Here is a 25,021-nt window from a genome sequence, read left to right as displayed (position 1 = left end):
ACCAGCTTGGCTGAACAGTGAAATCCTTGCTGATCTTAAACACAAAAAAGAAGTATCAGAGGGGTAGAGGTGTTAGTCTGAATCTGTAAAAAGCAAGAAAGAGTCCTGTGGCACCTTACAGACTAATGGATGTATTGGAGCATAAGCTTTCGTGAGTGAATACCCACCTCGTCAGATGCATGTTATGGAAATTTCCAGAGGCAGGTATAAATATGCAGGCCAGAATCAGTCTGGAGATAATGATTTAGTTGGGGTTGGCCATAGAATCATAGAATATCAGGGTTGGAAGGGACCTCAGGAGGTCATCTAGTCCAACCCTCCACTCAAAGCAGGGGGAGGGATCGCTCAGTGGTTTGAGCATTGGTCTGCAAAACCCAGGGTTTTGAGTTCAATCCTTGAGGGGGCCATTTGAGGAACTGGGGTGAAAATCTGGAGATTGGTCCTGCTTTGAGCAGGGGGTTTAGAAGAGGTGACCTCCTGAGGTCTCTTCCAACCCTAATATTCTATGATTCAATTCCCACTTAAATCATCCCAGACAGGGCTTTGTCAAGCCTGACCTTAAAAAACTCCTAAGGAAGGAGTTTCCACCACCTCCCTAGGTAACCCATTCCAGTTCTTCACCAGCCTCCTAGTGAAAAAGTGTTTTTCCTAATATCCAACCTAAATCTCCCCCACTGCAACTTGAGACCATTGCTCCTTGTTCTGTCATCTGCTACCACTGAGAACAGATCCATCCTCTTTGGAACCCCTTTCAGGTAGTTGAAAGCAGCTATCAAATCCCTCCTCATTTTTCTCTTCTGCAGACTAAACAATCCCAGTTCCCTCAGCCTCTCCTCATAAGTCATGTGCTCCAGCCCCCTAATCATTTTTGTTGCCCTCTGCTGGACTCTTTCCAATTTTTCCACATCCTTCTTGTAGTGTGGGGCCCAAAGCTGGACACAGTACTCCAGATGAGGCGTTACCAATGTCGAATAGAGGGGAATGATCACGTCCCTCGATCTGCTGGCAATGCCCCTACTTATACAGCCCAAAATGCCATTAGCCTTCTTGGCAACAAGGGCACACTGTTGACTCATATCCAGCTTCTCATCCACTGTAACCCCTAGGTCCTTTTCTGCAGAACTGCTTCCTAGCCATTCGGTCCCTAGTCTGTAACAGTGAATGGGATTCTTCCATCCTAGGTGCAGGACTCTGCACTTATCCTTGTTGAACCTCATCAGGTTTCTTTTGGCCCAATCCTCTAATTTGTCTTTGAGCAGGGGGTTGGATTAGATGACCTCCTGAGGGCCCTTCCACCTAGGATGGAAGAATCCCATGCACTGATATTCTATGATTCTATGAAATTGCCTTCCATGTATGCACACTGCTCCACTCAACCCCACCAGCTTGACAAGCCACCCAAAGAGTGAACTGGGGCTCAGGGGCGGTTGAAATGTAATCCATTTTCAAATCTCACCCATTTCTGTTAAATGCAGTCCATGCCATCCATGGATGATGAAATCATTTCTCCCAAATACAACTGGGGAGGGGGTTGAATTCAGTCCAGAAATGTGCTGGTGGGGGGGATGTAAGGCGGATGGCAGTGCAGGTCTGTGTGTTTGCATCCAGTCATAACAGGCTATGTTGGAAGCCTTGAGGAAGCACCGAACCATGCGTATGCTAATGCAGCATCCTGTTCATTCCCTCATTACTTTTGACCCAATCCTGGGTGCTGATAGCTGCTAACTTTTCCCATAGCAGGAACTCCAGATAGACAGTCCCATTTTGGGAAAGGCGTATTTCCCAGGGCCACCTTGGTAGCTGAGCAGCCCACTCCGCTCATAGGTGTGCTGTTCAGTCGCCATCCATTTGAATACTTTGGTAGCATATGTGGCTGCTTTCCCACTGGCAGCTTGGAACAAAATCTCTTGGCCACCACAGGCACTACTGTGTTCTCCAAAATGAGGCATGCCGGAAATGATAGCGATGATGTGGCCACTCAGCTCCCCCAGAGCCCCAGGTGGGCTGCAGTTTTTAGAAAAAACCCAGCTGTGTTTTAACTCCCCATTCTCAGTGCACATCTTTTGCTGCCATTAACCCGGTTGTGTCCAGGGCGGTGCCAGCTTCCCGAAGCATCCATCTCCCAATGAGCTGAAGTTCAGTAACATTTAATGTCTTTGACATTCCAAGAGGATTTTTTCTGTGCTCCTGCGCTGAGCTGTTTGAGACAACAACCCGCTGTGACCTGTCCTGTTCCAGGCCCCTCGACCTCTACTGGCTGCAGGACTCCTGAGCTCGCCCGCACTGCAGCAGAAGCCTAGTTCACATTCTGGACAGGGCCAACATGCAGGCCCAGGACCAAAGACAGGGACCTGCAGCTAGAGGAAGGCAGCATGAGGCAAGAGGAAAGGTTCAGGCTGGCACAGCTTGAGGACAGGGCTGCAGCATGGGAGCATTTGCTTTGCGGTTCCTGGGACAGGCCCGGTGGCTAAGGGAGAAGGACCGAGCTCAGCAGAAAGAGCTGTCTGAGCAGCTGCTATCACTAATGGACACAAGAGTCCCAGCTTCCCTTGCATTGCCCACCCCACGATCTGCGCCCCACCTTGGTACCCCGTGCTGCAATCCAGAAACAGCTGGGACAGCTCCATGGCTGGGTGGTCCATGCAATCGGACGCTATCACCGCTGGACAGGGCAGGTGTGCCCCATGCAGCCCTCCAGGCTGAACTCCTCCCTGCAGATGCTGCCCCGGCACCAAGTTTGCAGCAAATGAGGAAGGAAGGGAAAGGAGAGCGGGAGCCCAGGTTGGGGCTTTCTGTCTGGAGGGTGGTTTCACTGTCTGCACTTTGTTCCTGGTTTTTTCAAAGGTTTTGGTGTTACTGGTGTTTTGGAGTCCTCATGGCAGCTGTTCTTTTCTAATAAATGTTTAACAATAAAGGGTTTTATTTTGTTAAGAAATGTTCTGACCATCCCTGCATCCCATCCCATAATGTGTATTTCAAATAATAAGGTAAGCACATGATCCGGGGACAGTTGGACACTTGTATGCAAAGGCACAACACAGTTATCTACATCAATCTGTACATCGATCAGCTATGTACATCAATCCAGACTGGGAATCCACCCCCCACCTTCCTCTGTCATAAGAACATAAGAACATAAGAAAGGCCGTACCGGGTCAGACCAAAGGTCCATCTAGCCCAGTATCTGTCTACCGACAGTGGCCAATGCCAGGTGCCCCAGAGGGAGTGAACCTAACAGGCAATGATCAAGTGATCTCTCTCCTGCCATCCATCTCCATCCTCTGACGAACAGAGGCTAGGGACACCATTCCTCACCCATCCTGGCTAATAGCCATTTATGGACTTAACCACTATGAACTTATCCAGTTCTCTTTTAAACATTGTTATAGTCCTAGCCTTCACAACCTCCTCAGGTAAGGAGTTCCACAAGTTGACTGTGCTCTGTGTGAAGAAGAACTTCCTTTTATTTGTTTTAAACCTGCTGCCCATTAATTTCATTTGGTGACCCCTAGTTCTTGTATTATGGGAATAAGTAAATAACTTTTCCTTATCCACTTTCTCCACATCACTCATGATTTTATATACCTCTATCATATCCCCCCTTAGTCTCCTTTTTTCCAAGCTGAAGAGTCCTAGCCTCTTTAATCTTTCCTCATATGGGACCCTCTCCAAACCTCTAATCATTTTAGTTGCCCTTTTCTGAACCTCTTCTAGTGCCAGTATATCTTTTTTGAGGTGAGGAGACCACATCTGTACACAGTATTCGAGATGTGGGCGTACCATGGATTTATATAAGGGCAATAATATATTCTCAGTCTTATTCTCTATCCCCTTTTTAATGATTCCTAACATCCTGTTTGCTTTTTTGACCGCCTCTGCACACTGCGTGGACATCTTCAGAGAACGATCCATGATGACGCCAAGATCTTTTTCCTGACTCGTTGTAGCTAAATTAGCCCCCATCATATTGTATGTATAGTTGGGGTTATTTTTTCGAATGTGCATTACTTTACATTTATCCACATGAAATTTCATTTGCCATTTTGTTGCCCAATCACTTAGTTTTGTGAGATCTTTTTGAAGTTCTTCACAGTCTGCTTTGGTCTTAACTATCTTGAGCAGTTTAGTATCATCTGCAAACTTTGCCACCTCACTGTTTACCCCTTTCTCCAGATCATTTATGAATAAATTGAATAGGATTGGTCCTAGGACTGACCCTTGGGGAACACCACTAGTTACCCCTCTCCGTTCTGAGAATTTACCATTAATTCCTACCCTTTGTTCCCTGTCCTTTAACCAGTTCTCAATCCATGAAAGGACCTTTCCTTTTATCCCAAGACAGCTTAATTTACGTAACAGCCTTTGGTGAGGGACCTTGTCAAAGGCTTTCTGGAAATCTAAGTACACTATGTCCACTGGATCCCCCTTGTCCACATGTTTGTTGACCCCTTCAAAGAACTCTAATAGATTAGTAAGACACGATTTCCCTTTACAGAAACCATGTTGACTACCGCTCAACAGTTTATGTTTTTCTATGTGTCTGACAATTTTATTCTTAACTATTGTTTCGACTAATTTGCCCGGTACTGATGTTAGACTTACCAGTCTGTAATTGCCGGGATCACCTCTAGAGCCCTTTTTAAATATTGGCATTACATTAGCTAACTTCCAGTCGTTGGGTACCGAAGCCGATTTAAAGGACAGGTTACAAATCTTAGTTAATAGTTCCGCAACTTCACATTGGAGTTCTTTCAGAACTCTTGGGTGAATGCCATCTGGTCCCGGTGACTTGTTAATGTTGAGTTTATCAATTAATTCCAAAACCTCCTCTAGTGACATTTTAATCTGTGACAGTTCCTCAGATTTGTCACCTACAAAAGCCAGCGCAGGTTTGGGAATTTCCCTAACATCCTCAGCCGTGAAGACTGAAGCAAAGAATCCATTTAGTTTCTCTGCAGTGACTTTATCGTCTTTAAGCGCTCCTTTTGTATCTCGATCATCAAGGGGCCCCACTGGTTGTTTAGCAGGCTTCCTGCTTCTGATGTACTTAAAAATATTTTGTTATTACCTTTGGAGTTTTTGGCTAGCCGTTCTTCAAACTCCTCTTTGGCTTTTCTTATTATACTCTTGCACTTAATTTGGCAGTGTTTATGCTCCTTTCTATTTGCCTCACTAGGATTTGACTTCCACTTTTTAAAGGAAGTCTTTTTATCACTCACTGCTTCTTTTACATGCTTGTTAAGCCATGATGGCTCTTTTTTAGTTCTTTTACTGTGTTTCTTAATTTGGGGTATACTATTATGGTGTCTTTAAAAAGCACCCATGCAGCTTGCAGGGATTTCACTTTAGTCACTGTACCTTTTAACTTCTGTTTAACTAACCCCCTCATTTTTGCATAGTTCCCCGTTTTGAAATTAAATGCCACAGTGTTGGGCTGTTGAGATGTTCTTCCCACCACAGGGATGTTGAATGCTATTGTATTATGGTCACTATTTCCAAGCAGTCCTGCTATAGTTACCTCTTGGACCAGCTCCTGCGCTCCACTCAGGATTAAATCTAGAGTTGCCTCTCCCCTTGTGGGTTCCCGTACCAGCTGCTCCATGAAGCAGTCATTTAAAGTATCGAGAAATTTTATCTCTGCATTTCGTCCTGAAGTGAAATGTTCCCAGTCAATATGGGGATAATTGAAATCCCCCACTATTATCGGGTTCTTAATTTTGATAGCCTCTCTAATTTCCCTTAGCATTTCATCATCACTATTACTGTCCCGGTCAGGTGGTCGATAATAGATCCCTAAAGTTATATTTTTATTAGAGCATGAAATTTCTATCCATAGAGACTCTATGGAACATGTCGATTCGCTTACGATTTTTACTTCATTTGAATCTACATTTTCTTTAACATATTTATGGAGGAGGCATACCTCAGTGGTTTGAGCATTGGCCTACTAAACCCAGGGTTGTGAGTTCAATCCTTGAGGAGGCCACTTAGGGATCTGGGGCAAAAATTGGTCCTGCTAGTGAAGGCAGGGGGCTGGACTCAATGACCTTTCAGGGTCCGTTCTAGAAGATTGCTATGTCTCCTATTATTATATAGTGCCGCTCCCCTTCACGACCTGTTCTGTCCTTCCGATATATTTTGTACCCCGGAATGATTGTGTCCCATTGGTTGCTCTCAGTCCACCAGGTTTCTGTGATGCCTATTATATCTATATCCTCCTTTATCACAAGGCACTCTAGTTCACCCATCTTATTATTTAGACTTCTAGCATTTGTGTACAAGCACTTTAAAAACTTGTCCCTGTTTATTTGTCTGCCATTTTCTGATGTGTCAGATTCTTTTTTATGTGACTGTTTATCATCTGATCTGGCCCCTACATTATCCTCTTCCATCCTCTGCTCCTGACTATAACCTGGAGATTCTCTATCATTAGACTCTTCCCTAAGAGAAGTCTGTGTCCGATCCACATGCTCCTCTGCAGCAATTGGCTTTCCCCCATCTCCTAGTTTAAAAACTGCTCTGCAACCTTTTTAATGTTTAGTGCCAGCAGTCTGGATCCACTTTGGTTTAGGTGGAGCCCATCTCTCCTGTATAGGCTCCTCCCATCCCAGAAGTTTCCTCAGTTCCTAATGAACGTAAACCCCTCCTCTCTACACCATTGTCTCATCCACGCATTGAGACTCTGAACCTCTGCCTGCCTACCTGGCCCTGCGCGTGGAACTGGGAGCATTTCTGAGAATGCCACCATAGAGGTCCTGGATTTCAGTCTCTTCCCTAGCAGCCTAAATTTGGCTTCCGGGACATCTCTCCTACCCTTCCCTATGTCATTGGTACCTACATGTACCACGACCACCGGCTCCTCCCCAGCACTACACATAAGTCTGTCTAGATGCCTCGAGAGATCCGCAACCTTTGCACCAGGCAGGCAAGTCACCATACGGTTCTCCCGGTCATCACAAACCCAGCTATCTACGTTTCTAATGATCGAATCTCCCATTACTAACACCTGCCTTTTCCTAGAAACTGGAGTTCCCTCCCCCGGAGAGGCAACCTCAGTGCGAGAGGCAACCCCAGCACCGTCTGGAAGTAGGGTCCCAACTATGGGAAGGTTTCCCTCTGCTCCCATTGACTACTCTGCTTCCCTGGGCCTTTCATCCTCCTCAACAGCGCAGGGGCTGTCTGATCGGAGGTGGGACAATTCTAAAGTGTCCCAGAAAGCCTCATCAACATACCTCTCTGCCTCTCTTAGCTCCTCCAGTTCCGCCACCCTGGCCTCCAAAGTCCGTACGTGGTCTCTGAGGGCCAGAAGCTCCTTGCACCGACTGCACACATACGCCACCCACCCACAGGGCAGGTAATCATACATGCTACACTCAGTGCAATAAACTGGATAGCCCCCACTCTGCTGCTGGGCTTCTGCCTGCATTGCCTCCTAGTTAATGGAAGGGTTGTTTAAAGCAAGAAGTTTTGAATGTAGTTTGGTTTATAGGTTTTAAGGGGACTAAAGGGGCACAGATAGGACCGACAAGGGACCCCCACTCCCTTTCTGAACTCCTTTGCGAAACTCCCTGTTAGTAGCCCTGTTCACAAGCGATCACATCATAAGTACAATGCATGGCAATGAACCCCTCCCCCCAAAAATGACCCCCCAAGACAATCCACCCCAACCTCACCACAAGCACATTCATACCAGTGCTGTTCTCCCTCTTCCCTTTGGGCCAGGCAAGCCCATCATGCTGGAGCACGCAGCATCCCTGACTTCTGGTGCCCAGGTACATCCAGCACCAGCACTTTCTGGCTGGTCTGTAAACACGTCAATCTGCCAAATGCACATTTGACGCCGGCTGAGCATGGCATTCAACCTCCTCTTGCCAAGGTCTCTGAGATCAGGGGACAGTTTGATTAGCCAAGGCAAAAGGGTGCACATAAGGTCCTCAAGTAAACAGGGGAGACAGTAGCTCCACTTATGACGATGTCATTTGGTGGGAATAGTGTCCCCGCCTGTCCTTGAATGTAGCCCCCCAATAGGCAGAAAACCCCGGCACCACGATCTGTCCAGTGCAGCCCACGCTGGCATCCATCCATTGGAGTCTGTGGCCCACCTGGGCCTGCATACCAATGGAGCAGTGCCCTTTGCGGTTCATGTCCTCATGTGCTTCTTGAGGAAGACAAACTATGGGCCCATGAGTCCCATCAATGGCCCCAGTGCAGTCTGGAAACCCCATTCTCTCAAAGTCTGCAATAGCTCCACATTGGGAGTAACTCACATGCCTGACTGCCTCAGAAACCTCTGCCACCACTTTACCCCCAGCCAGACTTCCAACACCAAGCTGGGTAGTAATGGCCCTATAGCAGTCTGGTGTAGCCAGTTTCCAGACAGGTATAACAACCTGCCTCTGGGCCGGAGTGGCCTGCCTCCTGCATGTCTTTATGCTGGAGGGGTGGCGCAAGCTGCATGGTGATGTGATCCCACCAGTCCATGTTTGTGGCCCTGCTTCAGCAGCAGCTATGCCAAGAGTCATGAGCAGCATCAGCCATGTCTGTGTCCTCCTCCTGCTCCATCATTAGCTCTTTGGTGGGCCAGAAAATGCTGCCGGGACATCCACTGGAGTCTCATGGAAGTTCTGCCCGTTTCCTGAAACAGGAGTGACAATGCAAGCAAGACAAGTTCTTCAAATGGCACCTCCTCATGTTGCTGGCTCCGGTTGCTGGGACTGTGCAGATCGAAATGCCGAGTCAGTAGGATGTGTCAGTGTCTGTTCAAACTTCCTGTGACAGCCCGGGGTGGACAGTCAAGTTTTTCCACACAGCACCACGAAGACAGAGCTAGAGCAGCCACCTTTCGGGAGTGTGGGTCAGTGGTCAATTAGCCACTGGGCTAACAGGGTCCGTGCCCAGGGGCCCCGGCCAATTGGGGGGGCCCCAGAAAAATGGGCTCCCCTGCGTCTGATCCACCTGCCCAATACTCCTGCTGCCCCCGCACCTCAACCCCAGGCGTGCCAGTTAGGGGGGGGCAAGCCCCCGCACCCTGACCCCATTTCCCTAGCACACAGTTTTGGAAGCCTTGGCTTAATTGTCTGCAAATGTGTATGGCTGTTGGTGCATGCTGGGTTGGTGCAAGCTGTGTGTGTGTGTATGTGTGTGAGAGGGGATCTGACTCTGAACTGAATGCTTCTCCATCTGGCCTTGAGTCACCCCTATACAAGCCCACTTGCTTCACTGGGGTTGTGCAGCTAAAACTGGGCCCTTTGCACCTTGCACCCGCCTCAAGTTTCTGAACATAAAACTAGATTCACTTTTGCCCTGGCCAGGCAGGGGCTGGACCCAGCACTAACATACCCTCTCCTCTCTGCTCCCGCTGGCAGGAAGTGCCCTGAAGGATACATGTGTATGAAAGCAGGAAGGAATCCGAACTATGGCTACACCAGCTATGACACTTTTAGCTGGGCTTTCCTTTCTCTCTTCCGCCTCATGACTCAGGACTATTGGGAGAATCTCTTCCAGCTGGTGAGCCCTTTCTTTCCTTTCATTCGGGTTTTCCCACTGGCAGAGGCAATAGCTTGCATTCGATTGCATGTCCCCACACACATGGCGGGGTCCTTTGAATTAAAGGTCATTGTGGTTTTTTGTTTTTTTAAATTTCCTCTTGTTTTGTAAAAGCAGCAAAGAGTCCTGTGGCACCTTATAGACTAACAGACGTACCGGAGCATGAGATTTCGTGGGTGAATACCCACTTCATCGGATGCATGTATTCGCTCACGAAAGCTCATGCTCCAATACGTCTGTTAATCTATAAGGTGCCACAGGACTCTTTGCTGCTTTTACAGATCCAGACTAACACGGCTACCCCTCTGACTCTTGTTTTGTGTGTGGTGACGGAGGGTCCAGCCCATCTGTGGGATGGGAGATCTAAAACATGCCTCTGGTCACATAGTGTAAAGCACGTGGGAGCTTGTTGCTTATAGATATTCATCCAAAAGCATCTGGGCTGGAAGGGAGCACCTGGCTAAGTGCAATGGGGCATAGTTTCCATGGAGCTGGGCCTGATGTAACCAGTCCACATGCTACAGTTGACAACAGACATAATCACAATCCACTAAATAAGTCTCACCCAGGCACACTGGGAGCTGGGATTGCAACCTTTGCCCTTAGTTGCAAGGACAGGGGGTGGCGCTGAAAGAGAACTCACAGCTGGTGGGAATAGCAGGTCCTCTATCCAGGGGCGGCTCTAGGATTTGCGCCGCCCCAAGCAGGGCGGCACGCCTGCGGATGCTCCACTGGAGCCGCGGGACCAGCGGACCCTCCGCAGGCACGTCTGCGGGAGGTCCACCGGAGCCGCCCGCCGCCCTCCCGCGGGACGCCGCCCCAAGCGCACGCTTGGCGCGCTGGGGTCTGGAGCCGGCCCTGCCTCTATCTTCTCTGTTGGGGCATCACTAGAGGGCAAGATCACACAGGTATACTCATGTTCTACTGAGCCCGCCAGTTTGTGTCTGTACCCAGAGTCTGAGACCTCCCGGGGCCAGGGGCATTTGGATGAGCCTGTTGTGATGATCAGAGTCTGCCCTCCATATCCAGGTTCGGCTTCTCAGCCCCTCAGGAGTGTGAGGATCTGTTGTTTTCATTCACGGTCATCCCTCAGACGCCACTGCTGTAATTGTGGTGGAAGCACCAGGCATGCCATCCCAGAGCGCATGCCAGAGGAGAGCCCAGATGTGCTGAGGTTTCTGGGGACTGTAGCATAACTCACAACCCACTGACACTCACTGCAGCATAAGTGATGAGGTGAGGGTTAGCTGGAAGTAAGGGCCTCTCAGTCATGTGAGGAGAAGGTGAATCAAAGCCACACCCATCACTGGGAGGAGGCACTAAGGTAGCCTAGCAATTAGAGAGTTAATAGGCTAGTGGTCTGACCTTCTGCGATGGAATATGCCTCTTCTTCCCACAGACCCTCCGCGCCGCTGGGAAAACGTACATGATCTTCTTTGTGGTGGTCATATTCCTTGGTTCCTTCTACCTCATCAACCTGATCCTGGCTGTTGTAGCGATGGCCTATGCCGAGCAAAACGATGCTACCATGCTGGAGGAGCAGCAGAGAGAGAAGGAGTTTCAGCAGCTCCTGGAGCAGCTGAAGAAGCATCAGGAGGAACAAGAGAAACTGGTCAGTGCTACGGGGGCCTGGCTGTCATGGGGATTGGGCGCACTAAGAATGTGGGGCCAGAGTCTAGGTCTGTACTGAAGCTGGGAGCAAGCCACCCGGACCAGTTGACAGGGCAGAGCTGGAACTAGTGCCAGAGTGGACTCTACAGCTCGGGCTGCCAAGTGTAGGGGGTTGAGTGGGAAGGATCAAAGGAAGGGGACACCAAGGGGAAGGGAAGATGAGGAAAAGGGGAGGCACTGGGCGGAAGAGTGAGCTCAGCCAGTGGCAGTGGTAGGGAGGGGTGGGATTACAGAGAACTAACAGCCAATGTCATCCCCAAAGATGGGATGAGAAATCCAGGCTACGGGGTCCTCCACTGAAGCTAAGGAGCCCCCAGCCCGACAGAGGACGGGGTGCAAATGTGGCTCAGAAGCCTGGCAGTTCTGTGTGGCCATTCCCTGCCAGAGCTGGGAGGAGCTTGCAGGGCTGGGCTGAAGTCCCCAAATCCTCTTGGCTCCTTTCTCAAAGCAGCCTGTGCCAGGCAGACCTGAAGTAGGTAACTTAGGGATGTCCAGTCCCAACTCCTCCCACCTCCCCATTGGACTCACCCCTAGGCACCACACCCAGCAGCCTCAGGGGTCCTGCCCACATTGTGAGCAGCAGATGGGAAGGGCCTTCACAGCCTTCTGGCACCATCCTTCACTCCGCTCTGAAACGCAGCCTCTGGGGCTCCGATCCTGGGCTGTAAGGTTGTCCGTTTTGGTAGGATGTGTTCCTGGAGGTTTCATCACATGACATAATCGTTCATTAAAGATTCATCTTTAATTCCTGGAGACTCCAGGACAAACCTGGAGGGTTGGCAACCTTACTGGTTGCACTGTAGCTGCTCTGCCCTGAGCAGCTTCTCAGCCCCTGCTCCCTGAAGCTTGCCTAGGGGGTGTGGCCAGAGCAATAGGGGTGTGGCCTAGGCATCCCCGCATCCTGGTGCTGTCAGGCATTGCAGCAGGTGCACGTTAGAGTGACCCTCAGGCAGGTCTATCTTACACTCAAGGAATGGCCCAGGATCTGGAGGCGGGAGGTGGCTTAAGGCCACGTTTGAACCCCCTGTCATCTATTGTGACAAGGGCTCCTTAGCTGCAGCCTAGAATTTCTTGTCTCATTTGCTGTGTTGCTGTTGGCTGTTAGTTCCCACCTCCCCCTACCACTGGCTCGGTTCACTCTTCTGCCCAGTGGGCCTCTCTCCCTCCCCTCTTCCTCATCTTCCCTTCCCCTCAGCGAGCCCATCACTACGTGCACTCCCTACACATAGCAAGCCTGTAAAATATGGGCAAAAGCTTCTCCAGCATCTGACACAGCTGCCTTGCCGGTGTCTGCTCCAGGTACTTGTCATTTTTAATATCCTCTAATCACCATTTTGGCCCTTGCTGGCTTCTTCCCGATTTTTCCCCATGACCCATCCCTGCAAATCTAATTTTTGGTTGAACAAATGACCAACTTCCTCACTGATCAAGAAAAATGCAAAATTGTGATTTGCTGTCTCAGTCATCTGCCTCTGATCCCCCAGCAGTTGAACCAGGATGTCTGTTTCCAGCCCATGTTTCGCTACCGTGTCCTACGTGGAGATGGTTCGCTTTCCCTTGGAGACCTTGGTGTCTGCCCATCACTGTTCTCTGCAGGGACGACCTAAGGTGCAAAGTTCATAGCTGAACTCTAATGCTCACCCACCTTTGGCAAGAGACCTTCATAAGGGCCCAATGTGCTGTCATTAAATACACCCCCAACTTGCTTTCCCCCCGCCCAACCAGCTAAGGAAGTGGCTAACCCATGCCCTGCCAAAGGGTCAAGGGTGCAGGGAGTGTGCAGGGTTAGGATGGGGCCATGCCTAGATCTTTGCAATGATAATACTAATCCCATTTCCTGCTTTTCATTTTCAAAGCCCTACGTTAATTAATGAACCCTCCAGACACCTCAGTGCGGTTTTATTTATTATTACCCCAGCCTGTAGATGGGGGGAGACTATAAAACTGGGATAATGACGCTCAGCGCAGCTGAGTGTGAACCCGAAATGCTGTGATTTTGTTCCATTCCGAAATGGAATGAACACCAAAACACTGACATTTCCTGTGAACTAAATTCAGAAAAAAATGGTTTGGGGTTGATTGAAACGTTTTGTTTTGATAAAATAAAAACGCTTTGTTAGGCTTTTAAAACTTTTTTAAAAAATGATTTAAACACCATGAATTTTCTGCCAAAGAGTCATATTGAAATAAAAATGGAAACATGCTGCTCCAAAAAATGTCAAAACGGGCCATTTCAACATGATCAAAGTGCTCTGCGTCATGGTGGTGGCATGGGAGGGGGGAATTAACATTTCATCAGAATCAATAAGTTTCTCTAAATGAGTCCATTTGAACAAAAATGGTATGTTTAATCAAAAAACCACTTTGATGAAAAAATGGTGTCCAATGCTAATGCTCACCCACCTTTGGCAAGAGAACTTCATACAAACCGAGTGTGCTGTCATTAAATACACCCCCAACTTGCTTCCCCTCCACATTCATTCAGATAAGGAAGTGGCTAATCCATGCCCTGCCAAAGGGTCATATCCAGCTTCTCTTCCTACCAGAGGAGATGTGCTTCACCACCCTCCTAGTGAAATAGTGTTTCCTAATATCCAACCTAGACCTCCCCCATTGCAACTTGAGACCATTGCTCCTTATTCTGTCATCTGCCACCACTGAAAACAGCTGAGCTCCATCCTCTTTCGAACCCCCTTTCAGGTAGTTGAAAGCAGCTATCAAATCCCCCCTCACTCTTCTCTTCTGAAGCCTAAACAAGCCCAGTTCCCTCAACCTCTCCTCGTAAGTCATGTGCCCCAGCCCCCTGATCATTTTCGTTTCCCTCTGCTGGACTCTCTCCAATTTGTCCACATCCTTTCTGTAGTGTGGGGCCCAAAACTGGATGTAATACTCCAGATGTGGCCTCACCATTGCTGAATAGAGGGGAATAATCACTTCCCTTGATCTGCTGGCAATGCTCATACTAATACAGCCATTAGCCTTCTTGGCAACAAGGGCACACTGCTGACTCATATCCAGCTTCTCATCCACTGTAATCCCCGGGTCCTTTTCTGCAGAACTGCTGCCTAGCCATTCGGTCCCTAGTCTGTAGCAGTGTATGGGATTCTTCCGTCCTAAGTGTAGGACTCTGCACTTGTCCTTGTTGAACCTCATCAGATTTATTTTGGCTCAATCCTCCAATTTGTCTAAGTCACTCGGCTTTGAGTTTGGTTTGCTTTGAACTGAGAATGTGCTGAGAGTAGGGTGACCAATGTCCCGATTTTATAGGGACAGTTCTGATGTTCAGGGCTTTGTCTTTTATAGGTGCCTATTACCCCCCACCCCCGTCACGATTTTTCACACTTCCTATCTGGTCACCCTAGCTGAGAAGGGAGAACTGTTTGCACACAGCGGTAGCTCTGGGGCCCTGAGGAGAAAAGACACATCAGCAGTGGGAGAGGCTGCACCATTTCCATTCCTCAAGGAGATAACTCTGGCAGCTGTTACCCATGTCCCTTCCTGTGTGGAGCTGACAGGGAGGCAGCACGAGCTGTGTCATTTCCAAGGTGCATCTTGACCATTTTCATGAGGAAAGACTAAGCATTAAGCAAAGGGAAATGTGTCATCAAACCATTGCCTTAGTCTCTGCAGAAAGATTCCCTCCCCTCCAGGGGCGGCTCTAGTAATTTCGCCGCCCCAAGCAGGGCAGCGCGCCACTGGGGGCACTCTGCCGGTCGCCGGTCCTGCAGCTCCGGTGGACCTCCTGCAGGCATGACTGAGGATGCTCCACCGGAGCCGCGGGACCAGCGGCCCCTCCGCAGGCACGTCTGCGGGAGGTCCACCGGAGCCGCCTGCCGCCCTCCCCGCGGGATGCTGCCCCAAGCGCGCGCTTAGCGCGCTGGGGTCTGGAGCTGGCCCTGCTCCCCTCCCCCCAACACACGCACTGCATCCCACTGAGGAAGCTCCCACTGCAAAAGTCTCTGGTGTCTTTGCAGTTACGAGACCGTAAATCAAGCGGCAGCTCCCAGAGCAGCAGCGCAGTGGAGAAGAAGACAGGGGACTCTGCCACAGCTGCGGCTAACAACGAAGGCAAATCCAAAGACTGCAACGGGCGAGTCATACCCAGGGTCATGCTGGAGCGCTCGGCGATGGTTGAGGAAGTATATACTGGTTATGTTTCCTCTCTCTGGGGCTGTCTGTGCATGGCAGGCTGGATTCGTCTCTGCACTGCTGCAGAGCCCAGCAGAGGGACCAAGTGGGGAGAGGTTGAACTTGTCTGTCCTGGGGCTGATGGGAGCCACAGTCTGAGGGCTGCCCCAACTTGTTCTGCTTGCTGCAATGGCTGTGATGGACTGTTACAGCCCAGCAGAACATCTGGGGCTAACACTCCAGCCAAGACCCGGTCCTGTCCCCAGCTCCAATCACTTCCCTTTTATACAGCTTTCAGCCTAAGACATCCCTCAGGGGACTAACGACCTGCCTTTACTGCAGCCATAGAGTCATCTGATGGTTTAAGGAGCTTCCCACAGTAGCTCCAGACCCATCTGGTTATTACCTGCCTAGCTCTTCCTTTTAGTCCAGCCCAGGCTGTGCCATGAGGACCCATGTGATTGTTGTGCTGCCCTCCCTCTAAGTGTGTTTAACGGACTGCTGTGACCCATGTCCTCATACTATGACCTGCTCTCCTTTTTATAGCCAAGTCCTGTGGACGAGCAAGGCAAGTCCGATCCTGATCACCTGCTAGCAGGCAGCCAAGACGGGCCTGGTCTCCAGCAGAGAGCAGAGAGCGCAGTCAGCATGATCTCTAACACCATGGAAGGTAGATTCCCGCCCTGATAAAGCAGGGGCTGTGCTGGGTACTGTTCAGCTGGAAAATGCCAAGCCGAGGACACGCTCCCATGTGCCACAGAGAGCTCTGTATGGATTGACTGTAACGCTGACAATCAGTGTCAAATCCATAAAGGCTCTGAGAAGCAAAAAGGATTTTCAGGACAAATGTTGCTTAATATAAACCAGAGAATAGGAACATAGGATTGGAAGGGACCTGTCGGGTCAGTGAGTGTGGGCCCTCGCTATTGCACGCAACCCGTCATATTGTTCTGTTCATAAACTTAGCAAACTCCATCTTAAAACTAGTGAGGTTGGCTTCCCCCACTGTGCCCACTGGGGGGGCTGTGCCAGACCCTCCCACCTTGGCTGATGAGAAACCTTCTTCTAATTTCTAGCCTAAATTTATTCCCAGACAGTTTTCTCCCCTTTAGTTCTTGTGCCAACATTCTCCCTCTCTGGGGTTTACCCCTCCCCCCAAGGTTTGCTATCAACACAATTCAGTGCTATCCCAGCTCCAGGCTAGCTATGCTATGCTGTTCCCCTCTTCCCCATCCTTTGTCTGCTGCTTGTCTTAGATTGTAAGACTGCTTAGTGTAGGTCCAGTCTCCTCTAGTGCCTGGTCTTCCAAAGTAGCTGCTCAAGGAGTTGCTCCTTTAGCTTAGGTGACAGTAGTGCATGCTCTGCACATGAAAAGTGCTTTCAGTCCCTGCTGATAACCTGGGAACAGTGCTTATTGCCCAAGCCCTTTGAGGCAGAGGTTGTGTATTTCAGAGCTCATCAGGTTGTGGGCACACTGCAGGATTCCAAAGAGAGGATAAAATGAGCAGAGCGAGACGGCAAACAGTCATAATATCACTTCAAACCCCAGATTCATCTCTTAGCTCCTGGCTGCCTGGTTCCACGGCCGGGTCCACATGGGATGCTTTTCTTAACTCGAGTAAGATGTCCCATAGACTCCTTGGCAACGGTTTGTGTTATGGACCCAGCCAGAGCTGCTATTCAGTCTTTCTAGCAAGTGCAGCCAGGAGTGATTCTGTGACTTCCTAAATAAAAGCACACTCTATTCATTCACTGATTTATCCTCCTGGCTATAACATGTCTCTTCGACGCCAGCCCTTAGCCAATCCCATCTGTGAACACAAATACAAAAGCTGCAAACTGATCCAGCATAGGGACTGTCAATTCGGGCATTCCAGTTGACCCCAGCTGCACTGGGGGACAGGCCCCCATTAAGATAGCCAGGATCCAAAGCTCAGAAAAGGTTTGATAGACCAGGAATAGTTTATTAATTGACTCCTTGCCCTTTCCAGTCCTCTTTGATTTAGTGGATCAGCTGCATTTCCCCTGGATCTGTTCCATCAGAGATGCAGCTGTTCTACAATAATTGGGGCTGGGATATTCAGAGGCCCAAGGGAGTTAGGCACTCAGTCGCAGTGGCTGTCTCAGATTGTAAGCCACTTAGGGCAGGGACCATCTGTTTGTTCAGCACATAGCACAACAGGGTTCAGGGCTAAGAGTGGAGCTCCTAGTTGCTATGGTAATACGAATAAATATATAAATAACCATTTCAGTGGGATTTGGGTACTGACCTCCTGGCTCATTTGAAAGCCCTAGCTTAGATCCGCTGCATTTTTGAATGTGAGCCCAGCCAAGCTAGGTTCAGACACTTTTCTCCACCAAGTTGTTTTCCTGTGCTGAGGAGGGAAACGTCACATCCTGGACAGGAGCAGACAGATGTCTGCCAGTGGGTTTGCATACAAGCCTAATGAACACATTCTCAAGGACAAAGATAATGCCTGTGTCCCACAGATGCCTGTGTTCCTGTTACACCTTCATGACGCCTACCACATCTGTGTGCCCCAAACAGCCCTTTGCACAGCCATAACAAAGATTTGGGCACCCTTTTGCATCCACTCTATGCCCAGTGTCCCAGTGCACTAGTCTTGTTGCCAGCGCTAGGCTGGATCTAGAATCCTCAGCCAAGCTCCCATCTGTTGACTAAGCATGTGACTCTTCTCTGGAGGTGCCTGGGCAATGACACGGGGTCTTTGTCTCTTGTTTTCAGAGCTAGAGGAAGCTCACCAGAAATGTCCGCCCTGGTGGTATAAATTTGCCCGTATGTTCCTGGTCTGGGACTGCTGCCCTCTCTGGCTGAAGCTGAAGGCGTTTGTACGGCTGATCGTGATGGACCCGTTTGTCGACCTAGGGATCACAATCTGCATTGTTCTCAACACGATGTTCATGGCCATGGAGCACTACCCAATGACCGAAGAGTTTGAGAACGTGCTAACTGTGGGGAACCTGGTAGGAAATTGCCTGGCTTTGATTTTTCCATTGATCACCCTTTACAGCTCTGCTCCAGAGCTCAGCGAGGGACCTATGAGCAGTGATTGCGGGCATGTGGACAACTCCCTGCCGTACTGCAGGGTTGGATCGCAGCGTGACTGCACCAACTCAAGGAAAGCTACCATGAGAGGCAGAAGGGAACCAGGGGCCGCCCCTGTTTCTTCTGCTGGAGCTTCCCTGGAGAAGCTCACAGGCCTGACACCTCCTTGTCAGCCCTGATGCAACTGTGCATCACAGCCCTGTGGATGGGTCCCAGCCCTCTGTGGGGAGCCTGGTCAAAAAGACCACTGCCAGCATGGGCAATTCCAAGTGAAGATGAGCTCCAGCCAGCCAGGCTGTCCATCAAGGCACAGCCCCGAAGACTGGTCCTGCCAGCCTGTTCTCTGCCCTGGCAAATCCTGGGATGTCAGACACCGGCCTTGCTCGTTACCCGGCTGAGTGTTCACGTGGCTGTGCAGGTGGGATTTTCCAAGGAGTCAAAAGGAGATAGGCACCCAAATCCCACTGGAATCTGTGAAGTAAGCACCTAACTCCTGTTGGCTCCCTGGAAAACCCTAGGCTGGGAAGACTCCGTATTTGTCTCCTAGCTGTGATCTCCTCCCCAGCAAAGCCAGAGTCTCAGCCCAAGCAGCTTCTGTTTCCATGTTGCGAGGTGTCCCCGTGGCCCAGGGCGGCAAAATGATGATTTCATTCCTTTGTGTCTTCTGAATCGGATCTTTTCTCCTCGCTGGGCTGCACAAGGCCATTTGAACTCTTGGATCTGGACATGGGACCCTCTTAGCTGTCAGCAGAAGCAGGAGACTCCAAGGGCACTTTGCTGGGTATGGGGGGGCCCTGCTGAGGGGCAAACGTAGCTCTTCACAGACCATGGGAATGTGCCACACAATTACCATCCTGCCTGGGAATTTCACTGGGGCATGGCCCCAGCCCTATCAAACTGCTAACTCCCCTTGGCTCTCCTGACCACCCCAGGCTAAAATGTTTCCGTACAGTGGAGGATGCATGTTTCACCCACCCATGTTCTCACAAACTCCTCAAGAGGCCAGTGAAGGCCCGTCCTTTTAAAGGGGGTTACTGACCCTGGTGGACCTGCAGCCCACTCCTGAGGGTGTGGTACCGGTGCCCCTCTGCACCCGATCTACAGAGCAGGTCAGTCTGTTACAGCCTTTGTTTGTCTTTGCAAACCCAGACAAACTGGGGACCTCAAGACCTGTCCCAGCTGGCGCTAGAGAGCTGGGGTGTAACAGGCTCATTTCCCCTGTGGATCAGGCACAGAGGGGAGCTGTCAGGCACACACCACTGGTTCTGGGAGCTCGCCTTGAGACCAGCTGGTGTGATGCTCGGAGGCGCTGAGTGCCTGCAGCCCCACAAATGCCCTGGGGTCTGCGTGTGGGCCGTTCTTCGGAGAATCAGGTTCTAGGCAGCCAGATTGGAGGCCACTTTTGGAAACGCTGCAGCCTGGAAGCTGGACCCCTGGCTCTCTGGGCAGGGCGCAGCAGAGCGCAGGCCCCAGCTCATGCAGGGCTCAAGTCAGCAGCCCCGGAAATCGATTCAGAACTGAGGGGAAGGGCGGCGAGAACAGCGTCCAAGTGTGACTGTAAGGGCAGACTCCCTGGGAACTGCCAGGTCCAGGCAACAGGAGGGGAAGGGAGCACCAGGCAGGAGGAGGAAGGAGTGGTGAGACAGGAGGCTGGCGTTGGAGAGAGGGGAGCAGAAGCGGGTGTAGCAGAGATGGAAGAAGACCGAGCTGTGGTGGCCAAGAAGGTTGTGAGCTTGATGCCGGAGGCGAGAGAGGGCCAGGCGCCTGAGAGAATGGGGCACAGCGGAGTGGCACAGCCAGGGGGCTCTGATCCCTGGGCCAAAGGAAACATCATCTGGGTGTCGAGAGTGAGGAAGAGACCCTCCCAACATGGCAAAGAAATGAGAAGCCAGCGCTGTGTGAGTGCAACGCTGGGTCTGGCTACACGGCATTTGGGGCAGGAGGGTAGGACAGGCAGACAGGCCTGAGCTATATCAGGTGAAGCTGCGGCAGCTCTGGCTGTACGAGCCCAGCCCAGACCCTGGGCAGCTTACCCGCACTGAGGCCTGTGCTGCCGCAGCTTCACTGCTTCACAGAGCAGGCCTGCGTTAGGTGCTACATGGCAAAGAGGCAAGCACCCAGCAATTCTTCTTGTCACCTTGCCATAAGACGGGGGGAAGCCGAAGGGAACTGGGGTCAATATCTACCTGTTTCCCTTTGTGTGCACAACCCTTGCCATCTCCCCCGCAGAGCAGACTGTGCATATCCAGGTACTTTCTGTCCCTGGCTCTACCTCCATGCAGGGGACCCAGTATTTCATGACTTCACTCCAGTTCCCTTTGCATTTGAACATAAAGCATGCCCCAACCGTCTCTGCCTTCCCTCACATGGCTCGGCTAGTCCCACTCCCAGAGCCGCTGTGCATAGCTGCTGAATGGACACGGAGCGGGGGCCAGCGGCCCTAGGCAGAATGACACTAGTCACATACCAGCTTTGTATCTGATTTCATTCAGGAAATACAAGGGGATTAATAGACTATTGGGTTTAGCACAGTCTATCCACAAAACCAGCTCTGGCTTTTCCTTTAGTCTATTTACAATCCTCCCGCAGAGTTTAAATCCAGGAGGACAGTGGAGGGTGGGGGAGTCAGAGAGCCCTGCCAATGCCTTCCCCAGGCAGGGCTGTGCATGCAGAGAGAGTGAGCATGCTTCCCAATGGCCTAAGCATCCCTATTGCTGCTGCCAAGCACCCACTCAGCCTTGCCCCCTGCCTGCCGCCTCGTGCATGTCGTTCGTGCCGTGGGAGCCCAGCGAGTCAAACCATTCTCCCAAGGATAAGACCTCAGCACATTTGCAAACCGCTTGGCTGCAGCAGCAGAGCAGGATGTGACCCTGCTACAGACCGAAGCAGGGTCAGACAAGAAGGCTGCCAGGGACCCCAGCTGCTCCTCACACTCTCCCCTCCCATCCTGCTCCCCCCAGACCTTATGGAACCCCAGTGAAGGAGGGTCCATGGATTCCGAGGTGGGGAGCATGGCATGAAGCCAGCGCTCCCGCCCGCTGGTGGATTGCCCTCGGGAGTTACATACACCGTGTGCCTAGACTCAGGGCACAGACGTGACTTTGTGGGGCATGACTGAAAGTCGGAGAGTTAGAATAAAACCTCTTCCTGCTGTAGCCTCTTGGGATGAGGAGCAGCAGCTCCCATCATGAGGGGGAAACTGGGCACTGAGCATGAGCGGAAAGGCCAGCTAGCCCTTCAGAGATGGGTTTGCCGATTTGAGCGTATCAGAGAGAGCTTCTCCCTGAGACCCAGCAGTCGGGTTCTCAGAGCTCACTTACAGTTAGGGCACCAAAATCGGTGGCCAGATTTGCCAGAGCTCAGCACACTGGAGCACAGAACTCTTTTGAAAATCTGGCCCATGGTGATGGTAACGTTTGCTGCCAAACTCAGTCACAGGAGCGGCTCCAGGCACCAGCACGCCAAGCGCATGCCTGGGGCGGCAAGCAATGGAGGGGCGCTCTGCCAGTCGCCGCGAGGGGGGCAGGCAGGTTGCCTTCGGCGCCATGCCTGCGGAGGGTCCGCTGGTCCTGCGGCTTCGGCGGACCTCCTGCAGGCTGCCACCGAATCCGCGGGACCAGGACCTCCTGCAGGCTGCCGCCGAATCCGCGGGACCGGGACCTCCTGCAGGCGTGCCGCCGAATCCGCGGGACCGGGACCTCCTGCAGGCTGCCGCCGAATCCGCGGGACCGGGACCTCCTGCAGGCGCGCCGCCGAATCCGCGGGACCGGGACCTCCTGCAGGCTGCCGCCGAATCCACGGGACCGGGACCTCCTGCAGGCAAGCCGCCAAAATACCTAGAGCCGCCCCTGCTCAGTCAGAACTGTAAGGGAAAGTGTTCGTCTCCTGCTCAGAAAGCAGGATTCCACAAACCCATTCTCCCTCCCCTTCCCAGCGAACTCCCGTTTGGACTGAGCCCAGGCAGAATCTCTGAAGAAAACCTTGTGGGGGAGAGAGGTAAGGGAGTTAGAATGAAGAGACCTTTTCCTTGGGCTCGCTTGATCATCTTGTCTGACCTCCTGCCTAGCACAGACCAGAGGATTTCACCCAGGAATTCCTGCATCTGGCTCAGCCCCCTGTGGCTGGACGAGACAATATGATTATAATCAGTCTGGCCGGTGAGGAGATGAAGCCCAGCATGAGTCAAATACAAATGGAAACTAAAGTCAGCAAAATGAGCATTGCTGAGCTGAACATGTGTCGTGTGTGCAACCTACCGTCAGCCCAGCTCTGCACACCCAGAACTCGGGGCCTTGAAATGCAAACACTTGTAGTAGGTGGCTAATTGTCACATAATTGCTACTGTACTGAGGTAATGCGATAATGCAGAGCATCGTTATAGTCCCAATAAGACAGTAATGTGTAAAAGCCAGATCGCTTTACCCAGCAGCCGACCTCAGGGGGAGTGACAGAGGCAGAGAGCTAGACGGGCCCCCTGGGTTTCCTCCTGAGTTGAAAGTAACTTGAGGGTGCTACTTAGTCAACTGGATTTTATTTTGTTGTGACAACATCCCCCATGCCAAGTATTTCTGAAGGCAATTGGTGGCGAAAGCGTTTACCCCGGGCTCACACACAATAGTGCTCTTTCTCCCACTCCCAGTCAGCCCAGAGCTGCCGCATAGCAGCAACACTACCTTCGTTTGGGGTCTCCTGGAGCCCGTCACACTCCCACATGGCTTCCAGCGAAAGAACTCCAGTGCACTCGCTCTCTCTGGGCTTCCAGGAAGAGAATTCCAGGGCTCTGCGTCTTCTCAGGCTCTTGGACTATCTGCTTTAGTTTTACTTTTCCTGTGCCGTTTTGTCTGACATGCCTGGTGCATGACATTTTATGCTCTGCCGTTAGGGCACGTCTACACTGCCCTCGGGGTGTGATGCACAGTGTGGAGACATAGCCGAGCTAGCTTTGGCTGAGTGCCAATAGCAGTGCAGCTGCAGCAGCATGGGCAGTGGCTGCAGCAGCATGGGCAGTGGCTGCAGCAGCATGGGCAGTGGCTGCAGCAGCATGGGCAGTGGCTGCAGCAGCATGGGCAGTGGCTGCAGCAGCATGGGCAGTGGCTGCTCCACTCTGTACCCAGGGTCCTGGGTGAGCAGGGATAGCCCACGCCACCCTCCATGCTGCCACAGCTTCACTGCTGTGATTCCCTGAGGAGCTTTCATCTCGCTAGAGAAGAGACAAATGGCCACACTGGCTGAGGCCTATAGTCCATCTAGCTCAGGATCCTCTCTGCCGACAGTAGGCAGAGGCAGATGCTTCAGAGGGAGTGAACAGAACAGGGCAATTATAAGTGATCCATCTGCTGTCGTGCACTCCCAGCGTCTGGCAGTCAGCGGTTAGGGACCCCAGAGCGTGGCTTTGCATCCCTGCCCAGCCTGGCTAATAGCCATTGTTGGGCCTATCCTCCAGGAACTTGCCTAGTTCTTTTTTAAACTCAGTTACACTTTGCGTCTTCACAAGAGCCCCTGGCAAAGCTAGATCGGAGCTGGCTCGGGTATGTCGATGCCTGCTGCCATCGCACCTCCCAGCGGCAGGGCAAACAGACTCTCAGAGGCACAGCATCAAACTTGCAGCTCTTTACCCCTGGGCTGCTCTGGGAGTGACCAGCTCCCAATGTAACTAGCCCCCAGAGGTCTGCTGTAAGTTACCTCTGCCCTGCCTGGGCTGCCTCTGAAGAGCTCTGCCATTGCTCAGAATCCCCACAGTGCTGTGTGCTCTGGGCCGGCCACTGGCCCCCCTCACTGCCAGGGGTTCCGACGGCAGTCTTACACAGTGTCCGTAGGGGGGGAATTCTTCCCAGGTCGGGTAAGGGCCGAGGGACTGTCTCAGGACGGAGCTTCCGTCCTCTGGATCTGTGCTGTTTCTATGCCCTCAGACGTGCTAAAAAGTAAACCTGCTTTCCCACCTGTGTGTGAGGCCGAGCTCTATGGCGAGCCCTGTGATCCCTATCGTAACTGGGGACGGGGTGGGCGAGGGCTGGGTTGTCCAGCACACCCCGAAACCAGCCTGGAGGCGATGCAGGAGATGGTCCTGAACCCGTCCTTTGACACAAACCAAGTCAGGGGGAGCTGCAGCAGCACCTGTAGCTTCGATCACATGCCTGAAAGGAAAGGCACTGAATGGTCAGTGGTCAGCACCGGGGCCCAGGGCGCACTGCATTATGGTCCCAAGCCAGGGTCCATTGGCAGCAGCACAGGCTCAATCGGCTGTGAATCAGGCCCTCTGGTGCCATGGCATGATCTCAGTCGGCTGCCCACTACTGCTTCCTACGCCTGGGTGGGCTCTGGCGCGAGATCCCCCTGGGGCCCCTCCCCTCCCTTGGGGCACTGTGATGTGCTGATTGTGTGGTGAGCACTAACAGGGTCTGTTTTCAAAGGTCTTCACTGGGATCTTCACCGCGGAGATGGTGCTAAAGCTCATAGCCCTGGATCCCTACGACTACTTCCAGCAGGGGTGGAACATATTTGACAGCATCATTGTCACCCTGAGCTTGGTGGAGCTGGGCCTGGCCAATGTGCAGGGGCTCTCTGTGCTCCGATCCTTCCGCCTGGTAGGTTGCCCTGTGGCTCTGCTGT

General features: G+C 51.6%; 1 protein-coding gene across 1 annotated transcript in view; it reads left to right on the top strand.

The window, feature by feature from the left end:
* LOC123356413 (sodium channel protein type 4 subunit alpha-like) overlaps positions 1–25,021 on the top strand; it is a 140,856-nt gene that overhangs the window by 54,760 nt on the left and 61,075 nt on the right. The window contains exons 8-13 of the mRNA XM_044999658.1: positions 9,366–9,507; positions 10,946–11,158; positions 15,192–15,356; positions 15,892–16,015; positions 18,092–18,330; positions 24,823–24,996. Of these exons, the coding sequence (XP_044855593.1) occupies positions 9,366–9,507; positions 10,946–11,158; positions 15,192–15,356; positions 15,892–16,015; positions 18,092–18,330; positions 24,823–24,996 (1,057 nt within the window). The remainder of the gene's footprint in view (positions 1–9,365; positions 9,508–10,945; positions 11,159–15,191; positions 15,357–15,891; positions 16,016–18,091; positions 18,331–24,822; positions 24,997–25,021) is intronic.

The sequence above is a fragment of the Mauremys mutica genome, chromosome 25 (assembly GCF_020497125.1).
Source record: "Mauremys mutica isolate MM-2020 ecotype Southern chromosome 25, ASM2049712v1, whole genome shotgun sequence".
In the NCBI taxonomy this organism is placed as follows: Eukaryota; Metazoa; Chordata; order Testudines; family Geoemydidae; genus Mauremys; species Mauremys mutica.
The sequence above is the reverse complement of the archived record's forward strand: the minus strand, read 5'-3'. Positions and strand labels throughout refer to the sequence as shown.